The 17783-nt window shown below is 55.1% G+C and overlaps 1 protein-coding gene across 17 annotated transcripts in view; it reads right to left on the bottom strand.

Moving 5' to 3' along the window:
- Nucleotides 1–17783, bottom strand: part of RAP1GAP2 (RAP1 GTPase activating protein 2) — an 83424-nt gene that overhangs the window by 4671 nt on the left and 60970 nt on the right. For 10 of the 17 annotated variants that reach the window (XM_080397720.1, XM_080397726.1, XM_080397736.1 and 7 more), the window contains 21 exons: nt 17590–17625; nt 16443–16487; nt 15921–15953; nt 15369–15578; nt 14727–14830; nt 14093–14171; nt 13513–13566; nt 12272–12355; nt 10885–10985; nt 10063–10192; nt 9688–9843; nt 8999–9070; nt 8492–8578; nt 8081–8215; nt 4008–4145; nt 3512–3630; nt 3078–3191; nt 2438–2555; nt 1923–2049; nt 573–652; nt 335–370 (listed from right to left, as the gene is read on the bottom strand). In XM_080397720.1, the coding sequence (XP_080253846.1) occupies nt 362–370; nt 573–652; nt 1923–2049; nt 2438–2555; nt 3078–3191; nt 3512–3630; nt 4008–4145; nt 8081–8215; nt 8492–8578; nt 8999–9070; nt 9688–9843; nt 10063–10192; nt 10885–10985; nt 12272–12355; nt 13513–13566; nt 14093–14171; nt 14727–14830; nt 15369–15578; nt 15921–15953; nt 16443–16487; nt 17590–17625 (2031 nt within the window). In that variant the 3' untranslated portion in view covers nt 335–361. The remainder of the gene's footprint in view (nt 1–334; nt 371–572; nt 653–1922; nt 2050–2437; nt 2556–3077; nt 3192–3511; nt 3631–4007; nt 4146–8080; nt 8216–8491; nt 8579–8998; nt 9071–9687; nt 9844–10062; nt 10193–10884; nt 10986–12271; nt 12356–13512; nt 13567–14092; nt 14172–14726; nt 14831–15368; nt 15579–15920; nt 15954–16442; nt 16488–17589; nt 17626–17783) is intronic. The other 7 variants (XM_080397730.1, XM_080397723.1, XM_080397728.1 and 4 more) reach the window with 2 other exon arrangements.

The raw sequence follows: 17783 nt of genomic DNA, 5'->3' as shown, positions 1-17783 counted from the left end.
CAGCAGGTAACTGGGGAAAAACAAAACCTGCTGGGCTGTGGCCCATCGTCCTCCGGAGCAGGCGGCAGAAGCGCTGTGAGAGCACCTAAATGTACCGCAGAAAGGAACACGTAAAGCTACACAGCGGCACGGACGGGCACAGACCTGTCAGTCACTAACCTCACTGCTTATTTTTTTTTATCTCACTGCTGCCCTCATCCATTTAGGATGGTTTAAGATATATTATTGGTCACATATTTAATAACAAACAGTGCAGCTAGCCAAGGTGAGCTATGCACACCTGGCCACAGACGAGGCAAGTCACTCTGCACAACATCGTGGTACAAACACTCACCTTTTACAAGTTCATCACTTCTTCCTGCTAGTGGCTCTAGATGAAAAGAACAGAATACGAGTTGGGGTGCAAACGAAGGGGCAAGAAGTCATGAAATCCCTTCCCCTCCCTCCCTAACGGCCCCTCATGGGCTCTGCAGCCCTGCAAAGCCCGGACCCCCAGTACCACGTGCCCGCAGCTGGGCAGGGCAGGATGCGGCCACGCAGCGTCTCACTTGGCGAGAGCCACCGACACCTACCGTGCTGGAGCTGCCGTGGCTGAGCTTGTCAAAGCGAAACTTCAGGTTTGACCTTGGAGAGTTTCTGTTCTTTATATCTGCTGGAGGGAAGGGAAAAAGCAAAGAAGAAAAGTAATATTCTGTGAAGAAAAGTATTTGCTGAAGCTATAGTGCTGTCTGCCACTCGACCAGCCTGACAGCTCGGCACCGCAATAGACTGTCATGAGTGCTACCAATATTTAGTCTGTCTTGGCTGAATGTTTGGGAAAATCTGTACATTAAATGTTTTTGATGGAACAAATTGAGGCTTAATTACATTTCACAGTCTTTCTACTGGAAATGCTACTGAAAGGGCTACAAGAAATGACTGTTCTGTATAATGTATGGGTGGATTTCCACGTTCTTGGCAGGAAATACACAAAATAAACACTTTAAACATTAAAAGGAGCTGATTTAATAGTTTAGAAAATCACTAATGAAATAAGGAGGAACACAGGGTGCTGGGATACAAAAAGCCAGCCAGACTGCACTCTGCAGCCCACCTTTCTTCTCGCGCTGTTCCCAGTTAAAGAGCTGCTGGGGTGGATTTGTGCCTCCCTGGCTATTTCTCAAACAGCTCCCAAGTTCATAACGTGCGTTTTCATTTGGATCGCGGTGCCTCCCGGCAGGCACTCTGCTGCATGAGGGAACCAAAGCCGCGGGGATCTGCGGGCGAGGGGTGAGTGCTGCAGACATCCCCCAGCACCGTCACCAGCGCCATCACCATGGGATGCACCAGCAAAGGGCCATTTCTGCCAATTTCACCCTGTTGAATTGCACCTCATTTTGCAAAGTATCTGATTGAAACGCATGGAGTCGCTGAGTGAGTTAGCAGTAGGGGTAATGGAGCCAAGACCAAGGGAAGCTGCCTGTTTATTAAATAATTTGTGAGTCATGGCTCAGACCTTGGAGACAGCAAGTTTCCACAACTACTGTACATGCCTGCCAGGGGAGAAGGGAGGAAACAAAGCCACAGCAGAAGCCACCTCTGCACTCTAATTTAGAAGGGAAACAAATTCCCCATGGCAATACAGAAACAAAGCACATGGGGCTGTGTTTCCAGAACAGCCCCATCAGGATCAGGGTTTTGGGATGAGCAAGGGCTTGCCCTGCATCCCATGGGATGCCCGTCCTGCCAGGGTGAGCGAGGTCACTGCTTTGTCCCATCACCTTTGGCAGCCACCTGCAGCCCAGGTGAGGCTGAAGAGAGGGCTTCTCTGCCCCAGAGCTGGAGATCCCATCCCAACCTGCTGCTGCGGGAAGCTGGGGGCTTCCAGGAGCAAAGGGAGAGCTGGTGCCTCCCCCCAGCCCTCCCGTGCCCCTGTGACCCACCTGTGGGGCTCCTGCTCATGATCACGGGGGTGGCCGCGGCCCCCATGCTCGGGCTCTCGCTGCCAGGCGAAGCGCTGTAGACAAACACGTCCTGCTTGAACGGCGATGCTGTAGATGGCTGGCTTCCCTGCACGGGCAGAGACCGGGATATGGCTTTCCCTTGTGCAGCCAGCTTTTCTCCCCATGCCCCCCTGATGCCCCGCTGCAACCCTGCTCATCGCCGCCCTGCTGCCTGCCTGTGCTGGAGCAACCTCCTGGCCCGGCGTGCAGAGCACTGCCCAGTCCACGACAAGGCTCACAGGGCTGTCCCACCAGGCACCCTACCCTCCTCCTCCCCGCACCCGGGGACAGAATTAAGCCCCCCGATGTCAGCGGGGAGGAGGCACCCGGGGGGGCAGGGGGCACCTCCCCCTGACAGAGACCACCCACGGTCTGGAGGCAGCAGGGAGCCGAGGGGAGGGCAGAGCCGCGGGGTCCCGAGCCCAAGCGTGCCACAAGGCGGGTTCGGTGCCTACCACGCTGTCGTACTCCTCCAGGGTCTCGCTCTCCCCCGCCGTGCTGCTGAAGCTGCTGGTGCTTGAGGAGGAACGGGAGATGTTCGACCTCCCATTCTCTTTCAGCTTGATAAAGGGCCTAGGAAGAGAGGCGAGACAAAACGAAGGGCACGTGGTTGTCACTCAGAAAACTGCGTCCCTTGGTGTCCCTCAGGCTACAATGGTGGGGCAGACCCTCCTGCACAGCCCCGGGGCACAGCAGCTGCCGCAGGGATGAACCTCATGGGGTGCTTCTGTAACTAACCATTCCCAAAAGCATGGGATGAAGTAGCTGGTGGGTGCCGCCAGCAGGAGCCCCGGGTCAGGCTGACACCCCACTGGCAGGGAGGCACGGCCACCATGGGCCTCCCAGCTCCCATGCCACCAGGGTTTGGGCAACTTCTGTCACACACTGCTTTTGCTCTTCTTTTTAAAGATGCCTATTTTCAGACCATAAAGGAGCTCTGCTCATGAATCACCAGAATCCTCCTTTTTTTTTTTTTTTCCCTTCCCTTAATATCAAGCTTACTTATAGTAAAACCTGGAGATGGTTTTGGTTGACAAAGTCCTTGATGGTCTGCTGAGCTCTGGGCAGAGAAAGATGGGGCCCGTCCTGGCTCACCTGTCTTTGCTGGGGCATATTTCAGGGGAGCTGGGGTTGGACGAAGTTTCCGATTTCATCTCTTGGGAAGAATGTCCCAAATCTGGTGTCTTCTGGGCTCCGGAAACACTGTCGCTGAGGGCACGAAGAGACAGGTTGCACGAGTTATACAAGAGACTTGAAAAGGATGGTCAAATTAGACTCCCTACCACCAAACGCTAAACTCTAAGAGTAACAGATGCTCTCTGGATACCACCACTTTGATCTAAAACAGAGGGAAGGGATCCAAGGCACAATTCCTCGAACACAGCACAAGCAGCTCTCATTGTTGGCTTGTGCAGAAAGGGGAGGCTGTGCCCCGGGCAAGGTTTCCAGCACCCACCAACAGCTTCTCTAATATTCAATGTGTTAACAGGGGGTTTTAGCTTTAGCAACCAGGACGCTGTCAAACTCACCACCTTGTCCTGCTCTCCGCCTGGCTCTCGGACCCCGTGTGCAGGCGAGGGAACAGCCCTGAACGGCGCTTGATGGGGCTCCTGGACTGGTTCTTGGCAGCAGCTGCTGTTATGGGGGGCTGAAAGCACAGAACAGTCCATGCTGGAGAGCAAAGCTCCTTCCTAGCAGCTCAGAAGGCTGAACATCCTATGAGAAATTGTGCTGCCCGCAACTCTTAGTCTGCACATCTAGAAAACATGTAATGCTACAATTGCTTTTATATCTCCTTTGTACTTTGGGGCTGAAAACCCCTGGAAGCAAATCTTCAGTTCCTCCACAAAACAAGCCAAATTTGAACAAAGCCCTCGTAAAATCACGGTCTGCTCAAGCCTTCTCACCCTTACATTCACTGCCTGTGCAGGGGACTGGCAGGCTATGCCAGCGCAGCGCAGTGCCCTGCCAGGCAGGGGAGAAAGGGACACACAGAGGGACAGCAGGACACGCAGCCGTGCTCACCGAGAAGGTGGTCTTGGTCACCTCGCCACTGTTGTGTGCGATGCCCCCACTGAGGCTGCCTGGGATGCCGCTGCCATGGTGCTTCTTCTGGCTGCCCACCATCGTCTCCATGGAGTGGCTGCGCACCCGGATAGCTCTCTGTGGCCAGAGGGGAGAGGGGACAGCAGGTCATCACCGCCCTGCGAGGAACTGACCCCAAAACACCTCCCCAGCCCCAGGTCTTCCCCAGGCAGATTGGAGAGCAACCTGCCTGACCCTCCCCCCAAGAGCCGGCACACAGCAACAACAGCCCGACAGGTAAGAGGAGCAGCCATTGCCCCACACAGCCTGGGGACGAGCCGCCCCTCAGGGAGCCCCGCAGCCACAACAAGATCAGATTTTTCCCCCTTTGCCTCTGTGACGCCGGGTGCGAGGGCCAAGGACTGCAACTATGGGACCAGGAGCAGCAGCCGCGAGCCCTGGAGTCCTGCCTTCTGGGCAGCCCCTGGCCGACCTCCCAAACCCCTCAGCAGGAATGGGGACCACAGCCAAGTTGTGAGCTGGTGTTTGGATGCTCACACCCCTCGCGATTCTTCCTGGACGTGGAGAAGACAGGTCCTGCATGGAGCCTCCTGCCCTGCCGGCTGCCTGTACCTCTCCTGTACACTGACAGACCTCTACAACCTGCCACAAAACACCTCCAGCGTTTGAGGCCTCACAGCTATGCAAAAGTACTTCTGTTCTTCAGCATGCTTATGCTTGAAAAATGTTTGGCCTGAATCTCTGCTGCTGCTGGATTGGCGCACCCATCTGTAAGAGACCCAGAGATGAGCTGCACAGTGTCATCTCATGGCACCCACAGACTCTCCCTGCTCCCTTGTGTTTTCATTTCTCCCAACCAAGCAGCCCTCTGCCTTCACTCTTCACATCAGCCATGATCTCCCGGGCTCTGGACATGTTTTCCCCTGGACTGCCCTTGCCTGAGCTGTATCACCGAGCCTTGGAACAGCTTCCAGCCAAGAGCCCACCCGGCACCGCTTCTCCCGCTGCATCCCCGCTGCTGGATGCAGCTAACCAACGACCACAGCTGCTGCTGTGCCACACTCCTGTGAGCCAACCCCTCGGCCAAAGTGCCCCTGGTATCCCCCCTACCCAGGCTGAGGGCTGTGCTTCCTCCACAGCCTTGGGCACCTCGCTCACACCGCAGAGCACAGCCTCTTCCCAGCCACCCTGAAACATCCCTGTCCGCTTTGGCACAGGCTGGCTTTGATGGGAGTGAGATGCCCAGTGCAAAGCTTTGTGCCCATGTTCCCACTGGCTGCCCTGGAGAGCTGGAGCCCCACCGGAGCTCCATGTGCCAAGGGATGCCCACAGCCAGGCGTGCCTTGCCAGGCACAGAGAAGAGGCACCGAGTCCAACCCAGCTCTGTGGCAGAGCCCGGAGCCATGCTGTGCTGGGCCTGGGCACAACGGGACTCGCAGCCCCTGCAGAGCTCTCCACATCCCTTGGGAAAGGGCCGACGGCCAGGCTCTGCGAACATCAGCCACACAAGCAGGGGAAGAGGACTGCTGTAACCTGTTTTGACTCAAACAGTTGCAAGCAGAGCTGTGCATACCAGAGGCAGAGACCTGCAGATCCAAACACTCGTCTGGGTGCTTAAACAGGACCTGAGCTATTTTTTTAAAGTCTTCTCTCAGTTGTTGTCCCAGGCACATACAAATACAACCATGAGATCTTTTGAAAGTCTGGCACGTGCTATGAAAAGCAGCAGTGAAATGCACAAGTTAAAAAAGAACAATCTATACCCGTATTTTAATTACTGCAGTCGCCATAGAAACGAGCCCAAACTGGACTGCGATGCCAGTGTGCCAATTACAGGGAAGTTTCTCTCCACAGCTATTCCCTCTGAACTGCTCCTGCGCTACCCACCACGCCGTGCCTAGCTCTCCTCCAGCCCCCTGAATCCCATCTCAAGGGAAAGAGACTTTGGAGGAAACAAGCCACCAAGGGCCAGATTTCTGGAGGTGCCCGGCACTGTATCCACGGCGTGGAGGCACCGCTTTGCTGCTGGCACCAGGGGTTACCGAGCTGCAGGCAGACCTGCACCAGGCTGAGCCTGTGCCAACAGCCCTGCGCGGTCCCCTCCTGCACATCCAGTAACAAACACCAAGAAAGGGTCCGTCAGACCTGATTTATTAGGGTCAGCAATCCATACAAAACCCGGCAGTGTTTGCAAATAGAAGTAACTGGTGGCTTGCTCTCTGCCAGCAGCTCCAGCGGGTGCTCGTGCCCTGCAGGCAGGGATCTTTCTGCCTGGGCTGCCGAGGCTGCGGAGCTCCGCAGGGCACCCCAACACCCCGTGCCAGGGGGGCTGGCCAGCGGCTCCCCTCCCCGCAGCAGGGAGGCGAAGGCACCGCTCTCTCTTGCTCAGAGCCCGGCAGAAAGGAACTCCACGTTTCTCTGAGCAGCCGGGGATGAAGGGTCCGTGGGCTGGGTCACGGGTGTGAGGCACCGGGCAAAAGGAAACTCTGGGCATCAGGTCTCACCCCCTCCCAGCCCTCTTATTTACCGTCTCTCCTCTCCCCCATTCACTCTGACAGCGTGCGGTGGAGGACATAAGCTAGCAGGCAGCCCAGCAGCGCAGTCCCGAGGCAGCCGGGCAAACGCAGCCCAGCCCGGACGGCGGAACTCACCGCCTGCCCCGGCACACCCTGCAACGCCAAGAGAGCAAAGTCCACTTTCTCGTACACAAAAAGCATGCAAAAAAAAAAAAAATTATTTAACATCATGGTCTCAGACCCTGAAGTGAACACTGTGATGTAGGACTGCACAGCACCTCAATTTCTGCATGTCTTATACCTAAACAAAACACACCTGAGCCCCCACCTCTGGCCACAGCGGGGATCAGGGAGCTGCTCACCCCTCTCTGCAGCCTTGGGCGCAGGATGAGGTGACTCATCCTCCCGTGACAATCTGTCTGTGCTATAGAGGAAACTGCCTGTAAGGTAACTGCAGCAGCTGTTTCCATGCAGCCACAGCCAGGGCAGCTCCCCCTGCCCAGGACGGGGACAGTCACCCCATACCAGCATCCCTCCCTGCTGTACGTGCAGCTAAAGCTGCCTCTGCCCGCAGAGACGACATGCCAGGGGCAGCATGGGGAGCAGCATGGGGGGAGCTGCACGGGCCAAAGCACAGCCGCAGGCACCATCATGCAGGGATGTGGTGCCCTGGCTTCGGGGCTCTGCTGATCACCCACCCACGGGTGCAGCCTGGGTTTTCACCTACCAGCCCTTCCCACCTGCCTCCCCATTGCTGTCGCAGCCTCACCAGAGATGTCTGGCACTGGCTCATCCCACAAGAATCAGGCACTGCCCCCCTCTCCGATCCAAGGGATGTCACCTGCTGCCCAGCTCGTCACTGTCCCTACTTCCATCAGTTGCTCAGTTTCCTCCACATCATTCTACCTCTTTTTCTTCTCCTACAACCCAGTCTCCCTTCTCTACCCTCACACTCACCCAATCCCCCTGGCACACCCAGCAGTGTTTCCCCTCTCCACACTCGGCACCTTTCACTGTGCTGAAAACAGGAGACATGATGACGACCACCACCTCCCACGCATGTGCAGTGGCAGCTGGCCCTGGTGTCTCTGCCAGGACAGGCAGCATGCCACGGCGACCCCGAGCCACAGCAGGTCAGCCAGCAGCCCAGGGCCACGAGCAGGACTTGCCCTGCAGCTGCACAGCCCAACTGCAGGCACAGCCCGTGTCAGGGTGCTGGCCCTGGACCAAGACGCCTCCCGAGACAAGGTGATGCCACAGCATGCCGGCGTGCTCCGCAGGTGCCCAGGGGCTCTGGAGAGGTCAGCACTCACCAATGCAACCATGTCAGCCTGTGCCTGCTCCCACTGGGACCACTTGGGTGTTTGCTGGCTGAGCAGGCAGTGATGGCAGTGAGCTCCCACCTCCTCCCACCACCCTGCTCTCAGGGGACCCTTCTTGTCCCCCAGCACTGCTCATCCACACCTTCCACTACAGTGTGCTTTGCCAGCCCTGGGTGCATTTTAACTCTGCTGTTGGCAAGGGACATGGCTTTACCTTGAAAGACTCCAGAAAGCCCCCATGACCCCCATTCTCCAGCTTGTCCTCCTCAGGCCCCAGCCCCAGCATGGTCTGCGTGTGCCCGTGGAGCTCATCGTGAAGGTTGTCCAACAAGGCAGCCCGTGTCCGGTCCTGGGGGGAGGAGAATGGGCTCAGCTGGGGGCCTTGAGGGAGGGGCAGCGGCACTGACCCATGGGACCCTCTCGAGGGGGGATAAGCCACTGTCCCATGGGTCAGTACCGCTGCCCCCACCCCACGCGGCCCCACAGCCCCTGTGTGAGCCGAGACACGTGCATGCTCTGGTCACTTGCCCCAGCAAGCACGGACACAGCCCCGCCAGGGTAACGTGGCTTTGAGAAGGACTGGGGAGAGCCCCCCGGCACCCACCACAGCACTGGGCAGCGTTACCTCCAGCTTCGCAAACTTGTCGGACTTGCAGCAGGCGTTCTCCGCATTGATGAGCTTGGTCAGCAGGAACTCCCGGAACTCAGGGCTCTGAGGGGGAGAGAGACAAGTTGGAAAACACCCACCGTCGTAAGACTTTCTGCACCTCTGGTACCTGAGCTGTGCCCAAAACCAAGCTCACAGCACCCTGCAGCCCCCTCCAGATGTGGGAGCACTGGTGGCAAACCCCAGATGGGCTTGGGTGCCCTGCTGCACTGGCTGTCACCCCAGCACTGACACGGGTGCCCCGGCAGCAGAGCTGCAGCTGCTGCCTTGCACAGGTTACACTATGCCATGGTACACAGCCTTCTGCCCTACCAGAAACCCCACGGGCACCACTAGAAAGCAAAATAAATGCATGTAAATTCCAGAAGTCATTTTTTTTCCTAAGCAGGTGTGCTTGGAAACACCTCGGACATGCATATCCGGGTTTTTTATAGCTTGGAACATGCTTTCCATCCCAGCTCTTACCTTCTGGAATACTGGTGGGCTTGGCAGGGGTGGGCCAAAAGAGGGGACGTCTTCCCGGGCCGTGACCGATACCTGTGGAGCCGAGAGACATGTTGTTCCCATGGGTGCAGCAGGGCAGCCCCCGGTGCAGAGGTGTCCATCTCCTGGAGATGGTCTCCCCAGCCCAGCTCCGGAGAGCCAAGCGACATCCCAGAGCCCTCGCCCTGCCAGAGGGACCACTCCTCCCCAGCCTTCATGAGTCATCACTCCTGCTTTCCTGAGAGGCTTAACCGTTTCCATATTTACTTCCCACTAATTCTGTTTTCATTTCTGGCTCTGGATCTCTTACTGGAGAATAGAGGTAACAGGGTTTATGCTACCTACACTCCAGTGATGGTTAGATGGGTATGAGCTGTTCTAAGGCTTATTCAAATACTGAGCAGCATAAAAAATCTTTAGCAAATGAGGATGCTATTATACATGCACATAGTTTATACCTGTATGTATGTATACACCCACATTATATAACAATGCATACATAAACGTACATGTGTGTGTCTGTATATCTGTTTAAATTACACATACACGTGCCAGTGAGGTATAACGCTGGTTGTATCACTGAGCACACAGGTGGGCAGGGCAGCCGCCTCCAGACCTCAGCCTGAGATGTCAAAACAAAAACCAGCACCTGCAAGTTGAGATTCCCTCACCTTGTACGCCGTGTTATCTGCCTCGGGGTTTTCCACCTGCACGACAATGTAGGCATGCAAGAAGTTGGAGGCGATCATGTCTGGGACAAACGGCGTGTTCTCTTCTTGGAAGATAATTGCCACAATGTCATTGCCTATGTGCCTCTTTCTCTGGAGCTAAGCAGAAAGGGAAAACATTTGGTTGGTAGAGCCAGGCGGTCCCGCTCCCTCGGCAGCAAACACCGGCTCCAGGCGTACAGGCTGCCGCACACCAGGGAGCCTGCGTGGCTGCTGCCTGTGCCGCCCGCCAGCCACGGATGCCGCGGCGCTGGGCATCCCGGCGCAACCAGTGCAGCCTGGCTCAGATGCTTCTGTGCAAGGAAGCTCATCTCTTACTTGTTGCGTGTCTCCTTCGGTAAAAGGCAGCTTTGTAGAGACGTGAAACATTATCTCCCTGTCCCTGAACACCGTGTACACAGACTCTGCTCCTGTCTGTCCGTGGCTGACATCCAGACCTCCTCGAAAACTGGAGATGAAGAGAAAGGCGGGGAGAAATGAAGAAATATTAATTGAAAGCTTAGCAGAGACTGCCAGTGGCTGTCAGGGAACAGGGTGATAGAACAAACCAGCTCATTTATCTTTATCTAGTAGCGAGAAAATGGGAAAGAACAAACTGTGTGTCATCTATTGCAACCAAGCATCACCGTCACCAGTCTGAAATGCAGGGTGCATGGTGGAGCAGTGCCGGTCGGCCGGGGCTGACTGCAGCTGTGGGCACCAGCCATGGGAGCAGCAGTGCCGAGAACTGCCATGGAGGCTGCCCGCACCTGCCTGCCCACAGCACTCACCGGCAGTGGGGGGTCTCTGCCCACACCGTAGCCGCTACAGTGACCACCCTGCAGGCACGCCATGGCTGAGCCCGCAGCACCAGACAGGACCGCTCCCATACGAAGTATTTTTAATCTATGGCTGAATATAGCCAGATTTTCTCACAACCTCAAAAGTGCAAGAAAGGAACTTTTTCTCTCTTGGCAGCTCCAATTTTTTTTCAGAAAACTCTCCCAGCTTTGAAAAACAAGCCAAAGCTATATTTGCTCCTGCTCTGTACATCCCGCTCATGAGTGAGATGACTTCTGTTCTCGTATGGTAGATATTTTTACATATAACATGGTCTCTTGTTACATGTATTTGTAAAATCAGTCTTTTTATTTAACTTACCCTTTGAAGTCCTGGAGCATTATGGTGTCTCCCAGAAAACTTAAGAAGTTCTTGAAGGCAGCGCTCTCTTCATTGTTGCCAAACAACTCCTCCTCTTGGGTCTACAAAACACAGGGTGCACCTTTTGAAAGCCCCAGCCCCAGCAGCCCACCCGCCCAGGCTGCGTGGCACCCGCTGACACCAGCTCCCAGGGAAGGAGGAGGGTCTGGCCATGGCTCTGCCACTGTGGCACTGGTCTGACGGAACTGCAGAGGCCCCTGCACTGCCTGAGCCGAGCGTGACCAAAGCCACCATCGCCAGCAGCCACCACATGCCAGGACAGCCTTGCACCCTGGGGAGGGACCTCCCGGGGCTGCTCCTCTGTTGAGCTGCGAGCGGTACGGACACAACTCATGTGAAAGGTCCCTTTGGAATGTGCCTTCTGCACATCACCCTGCTCTGAGCATCTTCTTAAAATCAAACCTTGCTATCAGCAAGCATGCCGCAGCAACAGAGAAAGGAACCCATCCTGCCCCAGCTTGGACAGTGATTTCTGCTCAGGCCACCTCTCCCTGCCCGCCCATCTCCTGCCACCTCCTGCGCCAGCCACAGGCTCCCGGGGGACGTGACCAGCACTTCACCCCAGGATGCCACACACAGCCACAGGCTGCTCCCCACCTCTGCTCTCGCCAGCTGGCACCACCGTGCTCGCCACCAGCACTGGCCATGGGCCAGTCACAGCCCGCTCAGCCACCAAGACACCCAGAAGTAAAGCTGCTAAAAGCGACTTCTGACCAGCAGCAGGGACCTTAGGATAATGTCCAGGAAAACCCAAAACACAAATGAATCCTCCACTGGAAAATCCAAGTCTTAATAATCCCTTGAAATCATTTCAAAACAATGAGACCCTAATTATGGTCTTGCATGAGTTACTCAATCCAAAATAAAATGCAATATGTAAAGATAATTAGAGTGCCTGCCAGAATAATCTTTGGTGGGTTATAAGACAGCTGCCTCTGCGCTCCCCATCCGGAGTCCCTCTGCTAATGACAGCAGTTTTACCAAATGCATGTCTTCATAGCCCACAGTCCTCCAAGACAAAAGTAACTGCTTTACTGTCTAAACATGTATCTGATTAAAATACCATGTCTGCTAAAATCCATTTTCACATCCACTTTTCCCTACAGCAGCTTGTGGGTTGATTACCATACTGAACTTTTCCAGTCACATCATTTTTTAATGAGTTGGGGAAACATCCAAGCACTAGGAAATGCATTATTAGTGAGGACACCCTGTAACACGTGTTGCACGTGACACAATTAACTGCAGGGCCGAATCTGCACTTGTGAAACGCAGATCTCTGGCAAGCAGGGATGTGCTCCACGAGAATGGCACAGGGATTGCTCACCTGCCTGAACTTCTGATAGATCACACCGAACTTGAACGTGTTGTTGACCTCATGCTCATCATAAGACACTATCATCTGCGACGCCTGCAGTAAAACAGAACACAAATTATTTCACTTTGTAATTCAAGATACAATGTCCAGAAGAGCAAACCCTGGCAGGCAGAAGCCAAATTTCCACATAATCAGGCCAAAAGATTTTAACAGTGCCCTTGGTTTTGGCCATCAGCATCCTCGCAGCCGCCGCTGCTGACAGTCTGCCTGGATGCCCGTGGGCTTCGGGTGGGCACGAGCTGTGGCCCCAGTGCCCAGGCATGGCAGGGGGTGCGGGGAGCCCTGACATCTTGCAGGTTTTCTGGGGGAAGTTTGGGGGAAGTTGGGTGCAAATAACTGCAGTTCCTGCAGCACACCAGCTCTGCGGTCCCAGCCCTGCTCCTGGGTACTGAGTCAGGACGTTCGTCTCTCCCATGTGGGCATCGGCTGTTCTCAAATATCCAGATAAGGTGTGAGAACAACACCCATAATGACAACAGAGGTATGAAATCGGCTTGACCTTGGCTACATCAAAGGGTGGTGAAACTGCATTGTAACTTCATGCTGTGCCTGCCACAGGAAGGTCTTCCACATAAAAGGTACTTGAAAATGATGGATTTGCTCTGTAACTTCTTGGGAGCAGGTCTCTCTGGCAGCACAAGAGTGCACATGAGGAGAAGTGATCCCAGAGCAGGCAACAAGTCGGTCTGGGTATGTCACCGGTGGGGACTGTCACCCGGATAAACCACTCCATCCCCCTCAGTGACCCACCCGCCTCCACAGCTCTTCCTGCAGGGTTCCTCAAGCACAGGCTCAACCCATCTCACCAGGTTTCAAGCAAACTTTGAGGCATCAAACAAGATCCAGGTTGGTTTTATACCCCACAGATGGTCGCCTTTCCCTCCTTCCCCAGGATCCGAGGGCAGATTAATACCAAAGTGCCATCAGTCCTTGGTGGCCAGTTGACAGAACAGACGATGGCAAGCAGATGGCCGTGAGGCAGCCCGCTGCCCAGAGGCACGCACGGCACGCCACCGCCACACTGCTCACACCCCCCGCAGCTGTGCACAAAGGCACAGAGCTAGAAAGATGCAGTACAAATATCCATGCTCTGTATCAAGGTAGCTGGTGGATCTTGGAGAAAAGGGGAGAACCAAACTTATCTGACCTTCTCTGCCAAATACATCACCGATCGGGATAAGCTACCTCACCTTGGGGTATAGAACCGGGTTAAACTTCAGCCCGGAGGCATCATCGCAGAAGGCCTGTGGGCAAGGGGAAAGAGCAGTCAGTCCAGGTCCTCAGACGCATGGAGCAGACACCCCTGTCCTGCTGAAACTCCATGGCAAGGCTGGGAATGTCTTACAAAGGAGCCCAATCCAGCCTCTGACTGCAGGAGCTGCCCTTTTCACATCCTCTCATTGGGATGCCCTGTGGCCTGCCTGGTACCTGACTGAGGATGCAGCAAGACAAGTCCCAGGTCTCTCCATGGGTCAAAGGTGCTGCTGCTTCCTCACCCCCTTCCCCCAGGTATCAACCAGTGACCTGCCCATCAGTGGGAAACCAACAGCAGGGCCAGCACATACCACCACCCACTAAGTGCTCCTGGACCCAAGAGCCCAGGCACTGCTGCCCAACACTGCCCAATGCCACCCAACGCTGCCCAATGCCACCCAACACCGCCCAACGCCACCCAACGCCACCCAATGCCACCCAGTGCTGCCCAACGCCACCCAACAAGCAGCAGCACAGGCTTTGCTGTGGGTATCCCAGCCCAGCCTGGCATTTTACCTTTGCAATCTGGGGGATACTAGGGAGCTTGCTAAATCCTGCCAGGGGGATCCTTTCATGCAACGTCTTCACTTTGGACCTAGGAAAGAAACAAAACCAAGCAGGTGTCGGGGACTGTCTAAGGCAAAGAGACGCCAGCTGCAGCCCCGCGTTCACCAGCCTGTGGTGGGCACGCAGCGGTCCTCTGCCAGCTGTTAGGAAACTATGTTCTGCTGAATTTGCTGGGCCTGCTTAGCAAGCAAAGGCTCGATTTGTCTTTTCATCTCTGCAGCTCTTAAAATATTCATAGTTTGGATGGAAATGACACAACGGTTCAGATGTGCCGGGTCTTGTCAGCTTACAGAGGGATGGCAATAGATGTGACTGGTATTATCCCGTGTCACAGAGAGGTTTACACTCAGTTTCAGCAGGTTTAGCAACAGATCAAAGTCTCGTATTTATTATCAGGGGTGAGACAGTCCCAGTACAGAAAAAGTAAAAGGATAATGCCGCTGCTTCCCATCCCACCCTGAGCCCCTCCACGTGCGACAGCCAGTGTGCTGCCAGCCCAAGTTTAGCATTTACTGTAGAAACAAAACAAGGGAATCCCAGAAGAAAATATTTTATTACACAAAGCTTTTTTTTTTTTCCATACCTGAGTATAATCCTTAAATATTCAGTGCCATCTGCCTCCTCACACTTAATAGAAAGGATCAGATTTCCAAGGCTGCTGGCTGTACAATAAAAATTTAAATGATCCTAAAAATAGAAAACAGCATGTTAGTGGCAGGGGAAGCAGCTTGCCAATGGCAAGGACACTGCCCTGCACCCTGGTTGGCAGCAAAAGACTCACTTGCATCCTGACACCCCCCCATCCCTGCACACTCGCACCCCCTCCTTGCTGGGACCAGGGCTTTAATCCCTCTGCCCGTGGACTTTAGCACTCTGCTCTCAGCTTTGTTCAGAGGGAGAAAGAAGATCACAAGGCTGTGAGCAAGAGGACAGGCAGGTGGCTGCTGCGCCGGGTCCCCCGAAACCAGCCGAGCCCTGGCCCCCCGATGGGGCAGGCTCAGAGCCCACATGCCCACCCAGTGTCCGGGGGGGCCCTGCTGGCTGGGGGGGCTGGGGCAAAGGCTGTGTGTGTGCTCATCACTACTGGTCCCCTCCTCTCCTTGCAAAGAGGGAAGTTGCAAAATTTGCCCATTTTGCTCACAATTTTAGAATTTCTTTTTTTTTCTTGGAGGGGGTGTGTGCAATTTTCAGCTGACTGATTGCCCCCTGCAGCGGGGCCACCCACCTTCCCCAGAAAATGCTTCCTGTAGGCTCTGGCCTCTCCTTTGCACTCTAGCTTGTAGCCATAGGTGCTGGGGCTGAGGTTCTCCTCTTCCTCCTCGCAGATGCTGCTGTCGGATGACGTGGGGGTGCCAAGGTTTTCCGGGTCTTCGATCCAGTATCCCCCGAACTGGGGCAGGATGATCAGTGGGTAGGGGCTGCCCTTCTCTAGGATCTGCAGAGACACATGCTTCTGAGGGGTTGAGCAGGACCGGGGTGCAGATGTGGGGTGCATGGGCTTATCACCCCATGTTCTGCCCCCTCTCCACCCCCTCCCACAGCAGCCCCCAGCCCCAGCACTGTGGAAGGTAAATCCAGCCCCTCTAAACCTCTTCTCTCTCTCTCTCCTAGAAGAGAGCATGCGCTTCTAGGGAAAAGCAGCAGCCACAAAGGTGGGGAGGGGGAACACGCTTTGTGCAGCTCCTCTCAGAAGCAGGATCTCCACCAGTCCCCCCGTTATCGGCAGTTCTGAAAAGGCATTGGCTGGAAGGTGTTCAGGGTGGTCCATGGCACCCACCTCATCGATGCTGGGGTACGGGATGTAGTCTTCCTGGAAAAAGGAATCAAACCACCACATATGACCGTCTGCTCCCCACCAGCCGTCCCTTAAGACCACAGCCTTGCACATCCAGCCAGCTGCACTGGTCCCTCCTGTCCCCACGCCCTGCGTCGAGCACAAGGCAGTAGCAGGGAGCGATGGGGCCACCGCACTGCCCAGGGATCCCTCCCCGCTCGGGGGTCTGCCAGAAAGCGCCAAAGCAGGGTAAGACCTTTTCCAAAGGGGTCTCCATTACCAGTGCAGAGCCCAAGGGTTTTACACCAACTCTCCGCTAAAATACACAGGTTTGGACATAAAGCTGGATTAGGGATTTACAGGCACCACCCTCTCATCTTTGCAATTTAATCAGTGCCTTGGTTTTAGATAACATTTAAATCCTTTTCAGTCCTTTGAGTGACTGTATTTGACAATACACATTAAAGCTCTGAGATAAGGAGAGACACTTGAAGAGATCCATACAAGAAACAAAATTCAACCAACCTTGTGTTTTTGGCTTCCAGTCCTCTGTTCTTCAAGTTTTGGTGCCTGTTTGGAACAAAACAAATACATCAAACAATCAAGATGTTTTCAGCAACACAGACAAAACCATAAAGGTATTTTGCTACACGGAAGTCACTCTGACACTACTGGCATGAAAGGAGGGGGTTTCTTCCTGGGATGAGCCAGGCAGAGCTGCCGGCATGCCAGGACAGACCCTGTTGGAACACAGTGAAAATGGGCAATGCGGATGTAGTTGGACAAGACCTGGGTAACAGCAACACCACACTGAAAATACCCAACTGTCTATCACATCCCAGGTGCTGGCACAGCACCAAACGCAAAACTCCCCATACCCCAGTCCAGCTCCATCTTAATTTTTCTGGGCTGGGCTCCTAAAGGGAATCCCTGCACTGCCTTCCTGCAGAGTGGGGCCAACAGCCCCAACACGTGGCACGGCAACAGCCCTGATTGTCTCAGTGTCTGTCCCAGGCAGGAGCGCAGGGACTGAAAACCCCGCGGGCACTTACCCGTGCTGTGCCAGGGGAGCACCGGGCTGGGGGAGCACCGGAGGCAAGCACCGCCTGCCTTCACCCCTCCCGCAGGGACAAGGCACATGGCAGGGGACACCCTGGTCCCCTGACCCTCCTCCTGGGGCAGATCCTGATGTGTTTTACTGTGGGACAAGAGGATGCCTCGCCCTGACCCAGCTGTGCTCTGTACCAGAGCCTGCTGCTTGGAAAGACAGGCAGCAGCATCCCAACTTCACCAGGGAGCAACAGGACCAGGTCTCAGAGTATGTGCCCCTGCCTGGTGACACATGCTAAAACCTAAAACATCTTCTGCAAAGCTGCTTGGGATGATGCGGAATACCCTCGGAGGGAGGTGCTGCTGACACCACTGCTCTTGCCCCGGCACACCAGGGCATTTCTGCACAGCTCTTCTGCACAGTTTGAGCCGGGAAGCGCCTGCCGTGCCCTGTGCAGCAGGGTTCCCACAGCTCTGGGGACTTCAGCAGCAATTCAAACCGCATTATGATCATGCAAGGCCTCCCAGCACGTTAATGTAGGAGGCGTGTGCAATCCCTGGCCTCACAGCCTCTGCCGCGTGGGGAATGTCCCGCATTGCTGGCATGCACGCTGCTGCTCACCTGCATTTTTTCCAGCATTTCAAAGAATTCTGCAGACTGAAAAAGAAAAGAAGGAAACCTCCTGTTCAATTAAAGCAGACACGAGGCAAGCCAGCCCAAGCCATATCAAGGCAGGGCCACCGGACCCCCCACCCTGTACTGGGCACTCTGGCCCTCAACAGGAACAGGAGGAAGAGATGCTATCCATAACTGAT

This window comes from Falco punctatus, assembly GCF_963210335.1.
Source record: "Falco punctatus genome assembly, chromosome: 1".
Taxonomy (NCBI): Eukaryota; Metazoa; Chordata; class Aves; order Falconiformes; family Falconidae; genus Falco; species Falco punctatus.
This window is presented reverse-complemented; position numbering and strand designations above follow the sequence as displayed.